This window comes from Myotis brandtii, unplaced genomic scaffold (genome assembly GCF_000412655.1).
Source record: "Myotis brandtii unplaced genomic scaffold, ASM41265v1 scaffold383, whole genome shotgun sequence".
NCBI classification, from domain to species: Eukaryota; Metazoa; Chordata; class Mammalia; order Chiroptera; family Vespertilionidae; genus Myotis; species Myotis brandtii.
Genome location: NW_005364711.1, coordinates 1,555,489 through 1,572,340, shown reverse-complemented (window position 1 = coordinate 1,572,340; position 16,852 = coordinate 1,555,489). Strand labels below are relative to the sequence as shown.

General features: G+C 45.8%; 1 protein-coding gene across 1 annotated transcript in view; it reads left to right on the top strand.

The window, feature by feature from the left end:
• The window catches only part of ANKFN1 (ankyrin-repeat and fibronectin type III domain containing 1), a 450,804-nt gene that overhangs the window by 120,886 nt on the left and 313,066 nt on the right, over positions 1-16,852 (top strand). Inside the window, exon 3 of the mRNA XM_005872543.2 lies at positions 3,708-3,976. Coding sequence (XP_005872605.1) covers positions 3,708-3,976 — 269 coding nt within the window. The remainder of the gene's footprint in view (positions 1-3,707; positions 3,977-16,852) is intronic.

The window sequence follows — 16,852 nt, the reverse complement described above, 5'->3', positions numbered from 1 at the left end:
GTGTTAGAGATTGCTTCTTATTTCAAAATGAACAGCCAAGGACATCTGCCATAAAGAAAATTTTCATTTCAGCCAGAACATTGATTTCAATAAATCTGTTCAAAGAAATAAAGTGGCTCTTCTTCCCTTTGGTAAAATATACTTGAAGCTCACAAAAATATTTTGCTAATAGAAATGTTAGCAAGCAATGACAAAAACGTAGACTGATGCCATTGAAATGTAGCATAAGACCCAATAGTCACTAGAAATTAAGATATTGCTTTAGTAGACAGTCTGTAAAAGTTTGCATAACCTTTTGATAGGCATTGCTGGTGCAGTGGGAAGAATAAGGGCTATAGAAGCAGGAATGTTTGCTTAAGTCCAACTCTGAGATATTAACTCTGTGACCGTTGACAGAGGATTTAATCTCTTTAGTTCTGTTCCTCAATTAGAGAAATATTTAATGAGCACATACTAAGTGCTGGCTCTCCCTTAGGCTGTGTACAGCAGTGAGATAAAGAGTTTTAGAAGTCTACCCTCCTCAAGCTTACATTCTCACAGGGAGAGACTTTGGGAGACAACCAACATGCTCCAAAAAAAAAAAAGAAGGAAATATATAGTATGTTACTTGGTGGTTAATACAATGGAAAAAAAAACACAGGTTGGGGAAAGGGAGTGTCGGGAAGAGAGTGACTTTAAATAGGATGACCAGGGACGATGTCACTGAGAAAGTGGAGTATGTTACTTGGTGGTTAATACAATGGAAAAAAAAAACAGGTGGGGGAAAGGGAGTGTTGGGAAGAGAGTGATTTTAAATAGGATGATCAGGGACGATGTCACTGAGAAAGTGCCATTAGAAAGAGGGCTGAAGGAGTGAAGAAATAAATCAGGTAGATATATGGGGATAGAGTTCTCCAAGTACAGAAAATGGTAAGGTCAAAGGCCCTGGGGTGGGTCACATGGTGTGTTCAAAGAGCAGCAAGAGGGCTGCATATCTAGGGTGTCAGGAGTAATGGGGAGAGTAATGGGGAGATGAGCTCAAAGAGGTGTAAGAAGAGGGGAGGCAGAGGGCCAGACCTTGTAGGACCTTGTAGTTCAATAAGGACACTGGCCTTCTTTTCTAAAGGAGGTGGAAGCTTTTGGAGAGTTTTGAGCAGAGGAGTGGTATGGTCTGGCTCTCAGTTTTCAAAGATCGCACTCTATTGACAATTAACTAGGAGGGAAAGGGTGAAAGGGAACAGTTACCGAGGCTATTGATATGAACCAGGAAGAATTCATGGAGTCTTGGACTAGGTGAGTAACCATGGAGAAAGTGAGAGATGGTCAGATTCTGAGTCTAACAGTTAAAGGTAGAGCCATCAGAAATTGCTGATAGACTGCAGGTTGAGAATTAAATGAGACAACATGCATAAAATGTTAGTGTCATCTGGTACAATTAATGAGCTCAAACTGTAAGCAATTCCTCTATCTCCCTTCTTACTGGTGATGAGTATTATTAAATGCTAACAGTCATTGAGTATTTACAAAGTAGCAGACACTGTACCCACTCCTCAGTAAATGGTCCTTCCATGTTTCTGGGATCTTACTGAGACTGTGTAAGTGCCAGAGGGTAAGACTAACAGTAGTTGGCATATTAATGCCAAAAGTCCCATGGACTTTGATATTCAGCAGGGCTGAAAGCATAATATTGCCCTGCTGTTGGCCAAATGGCTCAAGGCAATTCCCTAACCTGATAATCCTTTTACTGTTTACCAAACTTTACCTTTGATATGCCTGTTTGCATTCCTAAAGGAGAAATGTGTATACAAGTGGATAAAAAGCAGACTGGACTGAGTTTTGGGGGAGCTTCTCCACTAGAGAAAAGTTTTCCGCCTGGCCCCCTATGCCTTCTAAATTCATATTTCTTGTCTAGTGTATTCATCTGTGCTCAGTCCTTTCTTCAGATCCTGAACCCTAGCTACAAATGGATGCGGCATTCATATCTAAGCTCTTAGAAGGAAGCTGTTTGGGATTTTATTGACTGTTTTGTTATTTATTGGCCTCCCCCATATTCTCTTCATATTTTCTTTTCTTTTTTTTTAAAAAATATATTTTATTGATTTTTTTACAGAGAGGAAGGGAGAGAGATAGATAGTTAGAAACATCGATGGGAGAGAAACATCGATCAGCTGCCTCCTGCACATCTCCCACTGGGGATGTGCCCGCAACCCAGGTACATGCCCTTGACCGGAATCGAACCTGGGACCTTTCAGTCCATAGGCCGACGCTCTATCCACTGAGCCAAACCGGTTTCGGCTTCTCTTCATATTTTCAATGGTCATCAGACCCATGAGAGAAGACTCGATCAGTAACTTCTCTGGTCTAGGCTTTCCCCATTTGTTTCTTCATCCTGATTGACCTGGAGGGCAGTGGCATGTGCTCTGGGCCTAAAAGCATACATCCCTTCTCACTCCTGTGCAGCGTCAGGTGGATCATGGGAGACAGGGCTAAACCCTTTGCCAACCCTGGGTCTCCTTTATGTTGGCTCCCCTGGATCGACCTCGATGTGGTAGAAATTCCCCCCAGACAGCAACCGGCACTTGTTCAAGCTTTCTTCTGCTGCTTTGGGGATAGGGGGAAATGGGAGATGTGCCAGTCATGACCAGCCCCTGGACACCAGTGACCTCCGTGGGGAAGAGAGAAGCTAGGACTCGAGTGTCTCAGAGGTGCACTTGGGTGGTCACAGTCTGGCTTTTCTCATTCCTCGGACACACTCTCTTTCACTCTTTGAAACGAATAGGGATTTCTCTACTGAGGATCCCCTGGTCAAAACCTGTCAGTCATGAGACATCACAACTCTCCTAAACAAAGAGCGTGCATGAGAGTAGATTCCTGTTCTGTTCTCACAAGACTGTTTCTAAGGGAGCGTCTTCTTGCCGAGTGACTTTGATGAGCCGGTGGTTCCGTTTCGTGTATCTGAGAAATGGACATCCCACATTCTGGCATGATTGAGACCTGAAAATTCAGGCTTACCCAGATATGTCATATCATAATCTGTTTTTGCTGAATGACATGGGCCATTGGAATGATCCTGATATTTTCTAGTACAATCACAAGTTTCTTCATGAAGAGATGAAACGTCCCCCAAGTGAGCAACTGCTGCTCCAGGGTGAGGGGGCCTTTCTTTCTCTTACGGACACGCATTGTGCTTAATGATTTATTTATACCGTCTCGTCTCACCTACTTCTTGCTGCTCTCCTGTAGGGTAAGTGTTATTATCCCTAATAGGCAGATAAAGAAAGAGACTAGAGAGGTTAAGGATTTTGCCCAAACCACACAGCAAATAGGTGGAGCTCACATTCGAACCTAAGTTCACTTCCCTGTATATAAACTTCGGCCTGACTGAAAGTTTGAACTTTTCACCTCCAAATGCTATTGTCCCCCTTACGGATAAGGTTCAATAACGTGGACCGGGGCTGAGAGTGGCAGGATCCTGCTGTGATCTCGCACTTTGTAAAGCCCACATCGCTTCACCTGGAGCCATTCTGGCAGCCCTTAAGTTCAGAGATAATGTCTCTTCAGCTTGGTCAGGCTCGCGGTGCCAGGAGAAGACAGACGACCCACGGCTGTGCACCGTATCGTTGCGAGCGAACGTGCCACCTCGGAGTCTTGGGTTGCCATCCCCTGGAGTGTGTTCATGTGATCAGTTGATCAGTTGTCAGTTTCAGGTCTGTTGTTTCTCTCTCCAGAAGCCCAGCCGGTGGAAGAGGACAGCCCCAAAGCCCTGCCTGCACTCGGGGAGCTATCGAACTCGGATAATGACATAAACAAGGCGGCATTCATCTGGGGAATCGCAGACAAAGCAGCCCAGAGGAAAACCATCTCTGTCGATGAGGGCTTGTTTCACTTGCAACAGGAAAAGCAGCAGCAGCCGCCGCAGCAGCCGCAGCAGCTGCCTCCGAGCCCGGAGCCCGTGCACAGGCTGGGAAGAGGTAAAGGAAGGCTGAAGCTGCCACATGTGAGTAGCAACTGATGATTTCTCTGCAGCTGGGGAAGGAATGCTGCGGAGGGGGCTCGGCGGGGAGGTGGGCGAGCGCCTGTGGGTTGGGGCTTTGTGGCTGGAGTGGGAGGGATGGTTCGCACAATTAACAAGTGCATTCGGGATCTGCCCTCCTCTTCCAAAAGAGGTGCAGGCGTGTGCCCACACGCACTCGCAGGTCCTCCGCTGATGCTAATAGATGCGAGCAGCAGGTGGGCAATATTTCTTTTCTTCTTCTTCATCCTTGAGAGTGGGCTGTGCGGCAGAAAGACACCTCAGCCCGAGAGAGCTGTCCAGGGCGAACGGACTCCCCCAGAAGGTTTCTTTCCCAACTTTCTTTTGTGGATGTGTCGATCTCCATGCCTTTGCCATCCCGCCGCGCTCCTATGGGGCATTTACATCCCGCTAGCCACAGAAGGGCAAGGGGCACTTTTGCATCTCTGGTTCTCAGCTCGAGTTGTCTGTAGCGAACAGCACCAAATCCAGGGCAGTTTAACCTCGCAGGTACAGGAGTTCCGTAAGCACAGCCCGGCCCGGAAGAGCACGGCTCTCGTGCATCTTGTCAGCCCGGGGCAGAGAAGCAGGTGTCTGAGGGATGCCAGGGCTGATGCCATGTTGAACTTTGGGGAATATTTTCAATGTTTTGATTTGTTTTTTTAAAGCAAGCCTGAAATTTCCTGGGAACCTCTTGGATAGACTGAAGCTGAGAAAGGACAGAAGAGAATTTGTTTTGCTTTAAAGCACCGGTGCAACCGGCCCCAGGTTGTCTCTGCATCGGGAGCCGGCTCGTATCTCTGGGTTATTGTTAGTGATGCTACACAGTGTGCAGAGCGTCAACCCACCTGGCCCTAAACTTGCTTGCATTCTGGTTATCAGAAGACACCGTTGTCAGTTTCTTGTTTGTTTCCCTACCCTTGCTTCTCTCTTTAGAAGCTTTGCTATGGCTGAGCGCTTGGTGCTGAATGTTTAAATGCTCGAATGTCTGCAGTAAATGCGTAAAAGTTCCCTTCTGGGGGAGGGGGAGCAGGGAGGGACACTTGGCTTTGAGCAGCCGTGTGTAATGAGAGTGTGGGAGTCTGAGACACTTCACGCTGGGACTTGGCTGGGAGGAGAGCTGTCAGCCAATGGTGGGATGCAGCACTGAAGGCTGTTACACTGGAGGGTCAGAGCCCTAGCTCCGAAGTTGCTATGGCGAGGGGGAGGGGCGAGGGGGAGGGTGTGCATGAAATGTGAACCAGGCATCATGGGAATCTTCTCACTGAGGCCCTGCCCTGCCACCTTTCTCGCGCCATGGCCCTGCAGGGTAGACAGGTGAGGCTGCTCAGAGCTGGGGAGGAGTGGCTAGGGGCCTCTTGCCACCCAGGTTGGGAGGATCTAACTTAGGCAACCCAGGGAAAGCCAAAGAAATGCGTCAAGATGCGGAGTCTGATGCCCAGGCTCTGTTAGTATTTATGTTTTCATTGCTAGTAACAATGCATTGTGGAAATATTATGAAGTGTTTTTAAAAGACTGTCTCCTAATCTTACCCTTTTAGCACCCCTGGTTCTCCTCTTTGCTCTCCCCGCAGGCCTTTTGTGACACAGTTGTAACCACAGTCTAGATATAGTCCTGATCTCTGCTTCTTGCCCCAGTATTATTCCATAAATACTTTCTCATCTTCCAGTCCTGCTTTCACACGGATGGTTAATTGTGGGGCTGGATTAAGTGGATTGATCCCTTAAATGGATATTCTGTAATCTGTTTAGCGATTGTTAGCTATTTAAATTGCTTCTAGTTTTTCCATAATTGTAATGCCACTGTGAATATGTCTGTGCATAGAGCGGTTTTACTTCCCTTTCTTTAAAAAATAAAAAATCGGAGGGGGGAATGAATTTTTAACGTTGACATTAGGGAGGGTAAAAAAAATGAACATTTTTGTGTCTTTTCCTTCCTATTAACAAACTGTTCTCTGAGACCTATTTCCAGTGTCCAAAACCATCAGTAATATGGTATATACATCTCCATTTATTTTGATATTAGTTTTATCTAGAGCCTTATACACATTAGATTATCCCCCCCCCCCCCCCAAATTAGGAGTTATAAGAAGGTACTCGTCCCTTTTGTTAAGCTGGCTGTTGAGTCTGATGAAGCCAGGCAATATCCCTCTCCCTGGGACAATTCTGCAACTTCCCAGGTTCGCTCCCTGTGTCAGTGCCTCACACAAGGAACCCAAGTTCAGCAGCCTCCCTGTTGCATCTCCGTAGGTGCTGGGGGCAGGCGGGGCGGGAGGGGGGCGGCCCGTAAAGCTCTCCGTCCTGTGCCAGGGCTTCCCAGAAGGATGAGTAGGGCCATGGAAGAGGAAACCAGCCCAGAATGGTCTCCAAGCCCTTCCACCCCTGACAGAGCCTGCACCGAGGTGAACTCATAAGGGGTGGTGGGGCAGCTGCTCCTGGGGAAGGTGAGGACTAGCCAAGTTGTTGGGAGGAAAATGGAAATGCTGTGTGTTCTTCTCCCAACTGCACAGGCTTTAATGACGGAGGGCAGCCAGGGCCGAATGCCAGCTCTTATCAGACAAGAGCTGTAAAAGCGCCTTTTAGCCTCCCTCCCTCCTATAAGGACAATTTTACCAACAATTTACTTCTTTTATATCCTCTTCTCTGCTATCTGGCCAATTTGGAGATTAAGCGGTGCTGGTCCGGCCTCCTGTGTAGCTCACCATAAACTGCTTCAGTGCTAATCTCTTTTTTATTCCGTAATCATTTGTGCAAAAGCCAAGAGGGGTGCCATGCAGAAGCCCAGCGTGCACTAGCCCACCCCCACCTACGCCAGTGGCAAGTGGCAGTATCTGGGGAACAAGATTTTCCTGCCCGAGTGAGAGCAGGTCTGAGAAATGTAGGTGTGTTAGGGGCGCTATGGACTCGTTCAGCCTGCGAGGGCTTAACAGAAGCGCTGCTTCTCGAAACTGGTGGGCCAGTGGCACCTGGCGGGGCCGTGGTCTGAGAAGGAAAGGCGGTCTTGCTGCTTCCGGGGATGGACAGACCAGTGTGCTCACTATAGGCCAGCGAATAGGGCCTTGGTCTGCCGAGGAGAGGACAAGAGGCTTTAGATTGTAGCAATGAGTTTAAACAAGACTTTAGTAAGGACATTCCATCTGATAACACTCCTCAATCTTTATTGTATTGTTATTATTAATTTTTAAAATCCTCAATGGAGGATTTTTTCCCCATTGATTTCTACAGAGAGTGAAGGGAGGGTGGAGGGAGGGAGAAAGGGAGAGAGAGAGAGAGAGAGAGAGAGAGAGAGAAAGAAACATCGATGTGAGAAAGACACATCAATTGGTTGCCTCCTGCATACACCCCGACCAAGGCTGGGGAACCTGCAACCGAGGTACTTGCCCTTGATGGGGAATCAAACCCTGGACCCTTTGGTCTGTGTGCCAACGCTGTAACCACTGAGCAAACTGGCCAGGGTGATCTTTACTGTATTGTCGCTTTAAGGTCTAGCTTTTCTGCAAGATTATCCTCTGGGAGAGCAAATAGAGTTTCTGCTTTATTTATTGCACATCCCCATTAATAACATCTTCCACTTACCAAAGGTTTGCCAGGTGCCAGGACGTTTTAAGTCTTCCATCTACATGAGTGCATCTAATCCTCACAACAATTTTATGCAGTGTTGACTATTACTATTCCCATTTCACAGATTTGAAAATTGAGACAGGAGGAGGTGATGCTGCAGGGTAGACAGAGCCTCATGACTGGGGCCAGGGGACAAGGAGGCGAAGGCATTGAGAAAAGAGTCTCATGCCACTTGAAAGTGTCAGGACGACAATTTGAGCCCAAGCAGTTTAACTCTGAGTCTGTGTTCTTAATCACGGCACCATCAACTCAGTTATCATTGGCATGGGAATGATTGAAAGTCTAAACACTGCTATACAGCTAGAATGCACCAGAGTAATGATGATAATGATGATGGTGGTGATTTTTATAACAAAATGAATAAGTATTCACCACGCACCAGTCACTTTTGACGGAAACTCTGCGTGTGCATTTTGAGTTATTTCTCACAACGGCCTTATAAGAGGCCACCATCCTTATCTCTACTTTACCAACGAAGAAGCGCGGGCTCTGCCATGTTATGCACCTGTCTGAGGTCACAGAGTGAGGGAGTCTGACTGACGTCTGTTATCTGTGGCCGCACCTCACTGATACCAACAAGTGAGCACTGGATCGAGGGCCAAGCATCACAGCAAGGGATTTCCCCAGGAAAGTGGAGGTGGGCTCCATGGTCCCTTCTGGTCTCTTGCAGCATAGGGGTCTGGGTGGCTTTTAGAATCCCCCTCCCAGGATGCTGCACAGAAAAGTTAGGTCTCAGTCATGTCTGGTCCTGACTCAAAGGTAGAAGGTCATGAAGAAAATATCGCCATGGGGCCAGTCATTGGTGCACTTGTAAGGAAAGGATAAGATTCCCAGTGGAGCCCCCTCCTGGTTCAGGATCCTAGACCTGCACCATTCAACATGGTGGCCATTAGCCACATGTGGCTGCTGAGCACTAGTTCAGCCCAGCCGGCATGACTCAGTGGTTAAGCTTCGACCCATGAACCAGGAGGTCACTGTTCAATTCCTGGTCCGGGCACATGTCCGGGTTACAGGCTCCATCCCCAGTAGGGGGCATGCAGGAGGCAGCCGATCAATGATTCTGTCTCATCATTGATGTTTCTATCTCTCCCTCCCTCTCCCTTCCTCTCTGAAATCAATAAAAATATATTAAACAACAAGAAACAACCTGATGCTTTTAGACAAAATGCCTTTTAAACCCGTCTAACCTTTGGGCATGCGTGTGTGTGTGTGCGCGCGCATCTGTGTATGTTCACACATAATTAAATGAGCTAGGTTACAGGAGCTACATTTTTATTGAACTTATTGGGGTGAGATTGGTTAATAAAATTATATAGATTTCAGGTGTACAATTCTATATACATCATCTGTATATTGTATTGTGTGTTCACCACCCCAAGTCAAGTCTCCTTCCATCACCATTTATTTCCCTGAACCCTCTTCTACCTCCCCACCCCCTTCCCCTCTGGTAATCACCATACTGTTGTCTGTGTCTATGAATGTTTTTTACGTGTGTTTTTTATTCCACCTTTTTCATCCAGACCTGAAACTCCCATCCCCTCTGACAGCTGTCAATCTGTTCTCTATCTATAAGTTTGTTTCTATTGTGTTTGTTAGTTAATTTTGTTCATAACCCCTCCCCACCCCCCACCCCCAGTGCACAAATTTTGTGCACCGGGCCTCTAGTATATATATATTTTTAAAAGGAAATGTAGCTAGTTTAAACCAAGGTGTACCATAGTGTAAAAATACACACCAGGTCTCAACAGCTTAGTATTTACCGTAAAAAATGTAAACTATTTCAATAAATTTATATTAATTGACACATTGAAATGATGTTTGAAATATATTCCTAAAATTAATTTTACCTATTTCTTTTTACTTTAAAAAAAATTGTGGTAAAATAAACATAGCATGGAACTTCCCGTCTTAGCCAGTTTTAAGTGTGCAGCTCAGTAGTGTTAAGTGCATGCATATTATTGTGCAACCAATCGCTACAATTCCTTTCATCTTGCAAAACGTACTCTATACCATGAAGCAGTTCCCCACCCCCTCTTTCCTTCACTCTCTGGCAAGCACCCTTCTGCAAGTGGAATCATACAGTACGTGTCTTTCATGACTGGCTTATTTCACTGAGCATAATACCTTCAAGGTTCATCCACATTGTTGCACGTGTCAGAATTTCCTTCCTTTTTACATGAATAGTATTTCATTATATGTATGTACCACGTTGTCCATCCACCCATCAAGGGACGTGTGGGTTGCTTGCACCTCTTTTTACTTCTTTAGTGTGGCTTCCACCACATTTAAAATTGCACGTGAGCCTTGTGTCCCTGGTTTATGCGACATTTCTATTGGGCAGCGCTGCTCTGAACTTTCTCTCTTCCTCGATGCCCCTTCCTTCTCACCCCCATATTCAGGCCTCTGCTACTCTCCCCCAGCCCCCCTTCCCCTTTCCCTGAGACCTGAGCTAAGAATCTCCATTCTGATTCAGCACTCCTTTCATAAGGTGGTGAACGACTGTCATGTTCAGTAAAATTTTCTGTAAGCAGATGAAACTGTGATATATCAAAAGAGTAATCTTCCCTTTTTCCATAATATAATGCACTAGTCGAAGGAAAAGCCTTTGAAGTGATTTGATGTTTTTAAAAGTCAACAGCTTTTCTCTACTCACAGTCCGAGAGTGAATTTTATTAACCATCGAGCAAGAAAGAGCACAAAACCGATAAAGCATAAATTCAGAGCACAGATCTACACCTGCCTCAGATTCCTGAAGTACAGGTTTAGTAGAAAGACCTGGGTACAGTGGGGCCTTGACTTACGAGTTTAATTCGTTCCGTGATGGAGCTCGTAACTCAAATTACTCGTATGTCAAATCAAAAAGTGAACGAGTGAGACACGTGATGCTGGGCTGATGTTGTGGCGTTCACTGTGACGTTCACTGCGCCAACTAGCGGTGAGGTATCTGAAGCTGGCTCGTAACCCGAATTTTAGCTCGCAACTCAAAGCAAAAAATTGGCCGAGAGACGGCTCGTATCTCGAAAAACTCGTTAGTCGGGACACTCGTAAGTCAAGGCCCCACTGTATCTGGAAATTGAAGACAATGAAATGTTGTCAGTGTCTTTTGAATTTCCCATCCCTCAGAGGACAACATTCAAAAGCCTTAGCATGGAACCCACGGCCTTTCAACATTCCAGTTTCCTTTCCCACCACCACCCACCGCCCCCAGGCCTCTCCATAAAAAGAGAAGCAGCACTTGTTAGTCCCCAAATGGGCAGTGAGCTCCCAGGCCTCCCCTAGCCTTGATAATGTTCTTACTTCAGCCTGGAGGACCCCACCCTACCTATTCGATGGGCTTATTAGAAACTATCCTTGCATGATCACAGGTCACCCTATTATCCTTTTACTTATTTCCAAGTTTGAAATCATTTTTTCTGAACTACAGGAGAATTTTAAGGTGGTGCATCCATAATCTATGCCTTAATGGATGCAACATTCTTAGTGGTAGATCAGTAATAAAAAAGGGGGCGGGGAAGTGGGCACTTGGTAAAACCTCACTTATTCTTCAGGACATCATTCCAAGGTCACCCATCTGGGCAGCATCCCCAGGCTCCAGCAGGGTCCCAGCAGGAGACAGGCGGCACACTCCCATCCGTGGTTAAAGGATGCTGCCTGGGGAGACCTTTTACAGAGATGCAGGGGAGAGGCAGGAAAGCAAGATGGGAGGCCGAGGCAGCCCAAGGCCAGCAAGGGCTGGAGACAGGAAAGAGGAAGCAGTTCCTGGAACATGGTCAGACTCCGGAGAGGGGCCTCCAGATAGAAGCTGCGGCCTCTGCCAGAACAGTGCGGCCCCTGCTAACCTGCGGGGCGTCAGGAGGAAACTCCCCCAGCGTCTGAGGGCCTCTCATTGATTGAAACCACCTGGAAGCCTGGGGCATGCACCCCAGAGGATGCTGTGCCTAGAGGACACCTCCAAGAGCACAGAGCAGGTGGGGAAGGTGGAGGCTGCATCTAGAGCAGCGGTTCTCAACCTGTGGGTCGCGACCCCTTTGGGGGTCGAATGACCCTTTCACAGGGGTCGCCTAAGACCATCGGAAAACACATATATAATTACGTATTGTTTTTGTGATTCATCACTATGCTTTAATTATGTTCAATTTGTAACAATGAAAATACATCCTGCATATCAGATATTTACATGACGATTCATAACAGTAGCAACATTACAGTTATGAAGTAGCAACGAAAATAATTTTATGGTTGGGGGTTACCACAACATGAGGAACTGTATTTTTAAGGAAGGGTCGCGGCATTAGGAAGGTCGAGAACCACTGATCTAGAGGAATAAATGAGACTGTTGTGCTCAAGGCCTACCCCATCTCCAGAAACAGCCCCTCCCTCCCTGAGACGCCTAAGCAGCCCTGTTTATACCACAAGAGGATGCTTATCATATTGTACTCGAATTCTTCAACTAAATGGCTTTCCCCGACTACAGGAGACAATGAGCTCTTCCTTTCATTGATTCATCTATTTCCAACACCCGGCGAAGTACTTGGTAGCAAGTAGGTACTAAGTAAATAGGGAGCGAATGAACGTGTTACTCTGTCACATGTCCCCCAAATTACCCCCTTTGGGAACTGGGGGATCTATAGTGATTCTAGATTGGAAATTTCTCAATGAATCGGATATCTAGAATTAATATCCCCTTCTTTGAATCCCAGATAGGGAGCTAAAGTGTTTGCAATAAATGATTCTCAGTGACTCATTATGCTGTAATTGGTAGCACATTACGTTTTGAGGGATTGAGGGACTTGAACTTAAGTGGTAGGCATCAGCAGTCAGACCAACCATGAAAATCAGTGTTTGCGTAGGTCCCCAGGAGAAAACAAGCAGTTGCTTGAATGAAATGGGGCAGCAGCAGGAGGGAGGGAGGGAGAGAGAGAGAGGTTTCTATCAGCCGGGGCAATGGACAGCAGAAGGCCAAGGGAGACTGGCCATTGAGGCTGAGGTTGGCAGCCATGACTGTTCCAGGGATGAGGTTTTACTTGGCCAATGGGCCTCCTGACCACCCGGTGAGTGAGGATACATCTCTGAAGCCTGTAGGGGGATCTTGGGTTTGCTCACTCTACTGGGGTCTGTTTTTAACCTGGAGTGTGGAGGTTGAGTTAGTTTCCTGTGGCTGCCGTAACCAATTGCCACACACTGGGTGGCTTGGAACAACAGAAATTGCTTCTCTCCATTTTCTGGAGCCCAGAATCCTGACATGCAGGTGCTGGCGGGGCCTTGCTGCCTCCGAAGGCCCCCCGGGGAGGGTCCTTCCTTGCCTCTGCCAGCTTCGGGTGGCTGTAAGCGTTCCTTGGTTTGGGGCTACATAACTCCAGTCTCGGCTCTGGAGGGCAAGGTCTTAGCCCAGTGCTCTGCAGTTTCACAAGAAATGGGTTTAGAGACTCTGATCAGTGACTCTGACGACCTTCTTTCTGTGGCAGGTTTTATAGTTTCTGCAGGACAAGGGGCCTGCAATTCACAGAGGCCCCTAGCCATTCACTAATTGGTTAGGCGGTGCATGTGGCTGTGGCCCCTCCAGAGGCTAACGAGAGGAGAGGGGTTATGAATTCAGCTATTGTTTGGGCTCCTGACAGCAGCAGTGTTTCTGATAGGCTGCTGCTCTCCTACACTCTTCGTGTCATTGTTTTCTTAGGAAAGCATTCATTTCATCGAGGATTTCAAGGCCCTGGAATTCCTGATTGGGATACAGCTGTGTACAGGAGTCTGCTGTAAAATTGCAGCTCTCTCTACATGGGCAGTTATGTCTTTTCTTATTCCTAAGTCCTTTATAAATTGTTTAAACTAGAATGTGTTCTTTCTCCAATTTAAAAAACTTTTCAATTACTGTTGACACACACTATTATATTAGTTTCAGGTGTACAACATGCTGATTAGCTATTTATATAACTGATGAAGTGATCACCCCAATAAGTCCAGCACCCATCTGACACCATACACAGTTATTACAATAGTATTGGCTGTTTTCTCTATGCTGTCCTTTACGTCCCCGGGACTATTTTTATAACTGGCAATTTGTACATCTTAATCCCATCCTCTTAAAATTAATCTTTTCAACAGACTAGCTTTTGGTTTTACTGATTAAATCTACTTAACTGTTCATTGATTTAGTTTTATTAAACTTGTATTGATATATCTTATACATACAAAAAGGAGCGCATGGTTCAGCTCAGTGGATTTTCAATATGAATTTATTCATAGAATCAACACTAGATCAAGAAATAAAATGGTCCCAGCATGCAGCCCAGAAGTGCCCCCATGAGCCCTTTAATCAACTGCCCTTCAAGGTTAGCATTATGTTCCCTCTGAATTCATTTGCCTGCCGGTTTTTCTACGTCTTATACAATGGGCTTACATACTAGTGAAACGTATGTCCTTTTTGTGTTCGGTTTTACTTGTTATTACAGAAGGTTTCTCATCTGTAAGCCACTTTAGGTGTTATCAGGATTGGAGAAAATTAATGTAAGTCACCTGGTACAGGTTCTGGCTGTAGCAGATGTAAGTGGCAGGTATTATCAGGAAAAGGTGGCATTACCTACAGACGGGTGAGAAGGGGAAGAGAGGAAGGCGTGCAGTGGACAAGCTCAGCTCATTTATCCTGACAAGTTCCCAAACATGTCTTGGTCGGGTCCAAGCCCGGAAGCCCCATATTGGAGACTAGCATTTGGGTACCTACTTCCCAACTCCCTGATGAGATGACAAGTACCGCATGTATTACTTTTCTATTATTTCCTTATAAAAATTGTGAAACCCAATGGAAAATTGAATTTTGCAATGAACACCCATCTACCTACCACCTGGATTTTGTAATTAACACTTTATTCTTCGTGCTTTATCACATGTTTACGTCTGCCCATTCATCGATCCGCCTGTATTCTTTAATATTTTTTATTCATTTCATAGGAAGTTGTAGGCTTTAGTAGTAGGGTTTTGTTTTTTAACATTTAGGTGAAATTCACATACCATGAAAGTAACCATTTTAAACTGAATAATTCAGAGGCATTCAGTACATTTATAATGTTGTGCAACCACCACCTATATCTAGCTTCAAAACATTTTCATTACTCCAATATAAAGCCCCTTACCAATTAAGCAGTTCCTCCCCATTCCCTCCTCCCTCCACCTCTGATGACCACCCATCTGCTGTCTGTTTCTATGGATTTACCTATTCTGGGTATTTTACGTAAACGAAATCATACAATTTGTGGCCTTGTGTGTCTGGCTTCTTTCACTTAGCGTAATGTATTAAAAATCTGTCCACAGTGTAACACAAATCTGTACTTCATTTCTTTTTATGGCTGAATGATATTCCATTGTGTGAGTATACTGCGATGTGTATGTCCATTCATCCACGGGTGGATAGCTGTGTTGTTTTCACTATTGTGTATTTGAACATTTGTGTACAATGTTTTGTTTAAGTACTTGTTTTCAATTTGGAGGGTATGTACCTAGGGATGGAATTGTTGGGTCAGACGGCAATTCTATGATTCACTTTTCAGGGAAACGTCAACTTTCTTCCTGGTATGGTAGTGGGACTTTAGGCCCCAGGAAATCTCTTGCTCAAGATGGGCATACTCGTCATAAGATTAGATGTTGTGCTTCCATGGCCAGCTATTAGCAGTGATGTAGCCCCAGTCTGATGCCCCTGGTTAGCCTCCTTTCTGGATAGAGGACACTGGGATTTTTTTAGCACATTACATGTGGATTAGGTAGGCTATACATTTCTTTTGTTCCCTGTAGGGTATATCAACCCACCTGGTATTAGGAGAGCTGGATGGATAATCTGTTGGGTCATAGACTATTCCATTAATGGTTCCTATTGCGTGACCAGTGAGTCTCCATGCCAGGAAGCTGCCCAAGGGAGCAAGAGCCCTTTGACACCACAGGAACCCTGGATGGCTGAAGCAGCACCAAGCCCACTCCTGGTTTCCTGGTTATGCTAGGAGTTAAGCACAGCAGACTTGGGTGGTGGGAAAGTGGACTTTGCCAAAGAGATGCAAGGGAGTGGCAACCCCCGGAACAGAAGCTGACAGCTGGCTGGCTTGAGATTTCAGAGGGCTGCCCTGCCTGCTCTGCGAGCCTGAGAAAACAGGAGAAATTCCAACGATTGCATGATATCATCTGTGCCTTAGTAGCAGTTGTTTTTAAACTATGGGTTTAATTGCTGTTCTGTTGGCTCCCATTTCTTCTTTCCCGAAGAAAAATGGAATCTTTGAAATTCCCATGACAGAATGTTCAATGGCTATTTCTATTCCAACTTCAGGACCAAATTATCCCAAAATAATGAAAACAAGGCTGTTATTGGCAAAGCAGACCCAAGTGTTGCTTTTGGAGTCAGAAAAGGTCAGGGAGGGGCCCAGAGAAGGCCACAGAAGAACAAAGGCTGTTTATGCGCATGTCAATAACCTGCCACATTAGGGCAGCACATTATCATATGCAAATCCCAGTCACAAGAATTTGGTCAGATAAGCAAAGCACATGCTGGGAGATTTTTTTTTAAAATATATTTTTATTGATTTTAGAGAGGAAGGGAGAGAGAGGGAGAGAGAGAGAGAGAGAGAGGGAGAGAGAGAGAGAGAGAAAGAGAGAGAGAGAAACATCAATGATGAGAGAGAATCATTGATTGGCTGCCTCCTGGATCAAACCTGCAACCTGGGTACATGTTCATTGGTCGATGCTTAACCACTGATCCATGCCAGCCAGGCATTCCTGGGAGATCTTGATTTGCAGATGATCAGAAAGGATATGCAACTTATCCAAGACAATAAAGGTATCAGGGAACTGACCCGGAGCTCAAACCTCAGTACTATTTCTAGTGTATGAGAAAAAGATACTGATCATCCAAGGTGTTGGGGGAATAAAACTGGAGTCACCGAGCACCTGGTTCATTCGGGCTGGTCACATAGCCCATGAGCTTCACATTTTTCATTTTCCTCCTCTGTACAGAGCCAATGCTACTTATAAGATTAATATGAAGGTAAAATGAAATAATGCTCATGGAGTACTTTACACACTAGCAATTGCAGGTGCTCAAAAATGGTAGTTGTCCTGCCCAACTGGAGGATGCTAGCAGATGCCAGCACACCTGTTCCCACCACATCTTCAACTCTCACCCTTTCTCTCCAACGCGTCCTAAACTGCACATGCTTCAACCCCCAAGCCGAGTTCTTCCAAATGGAATGATATTATCCCTGACATA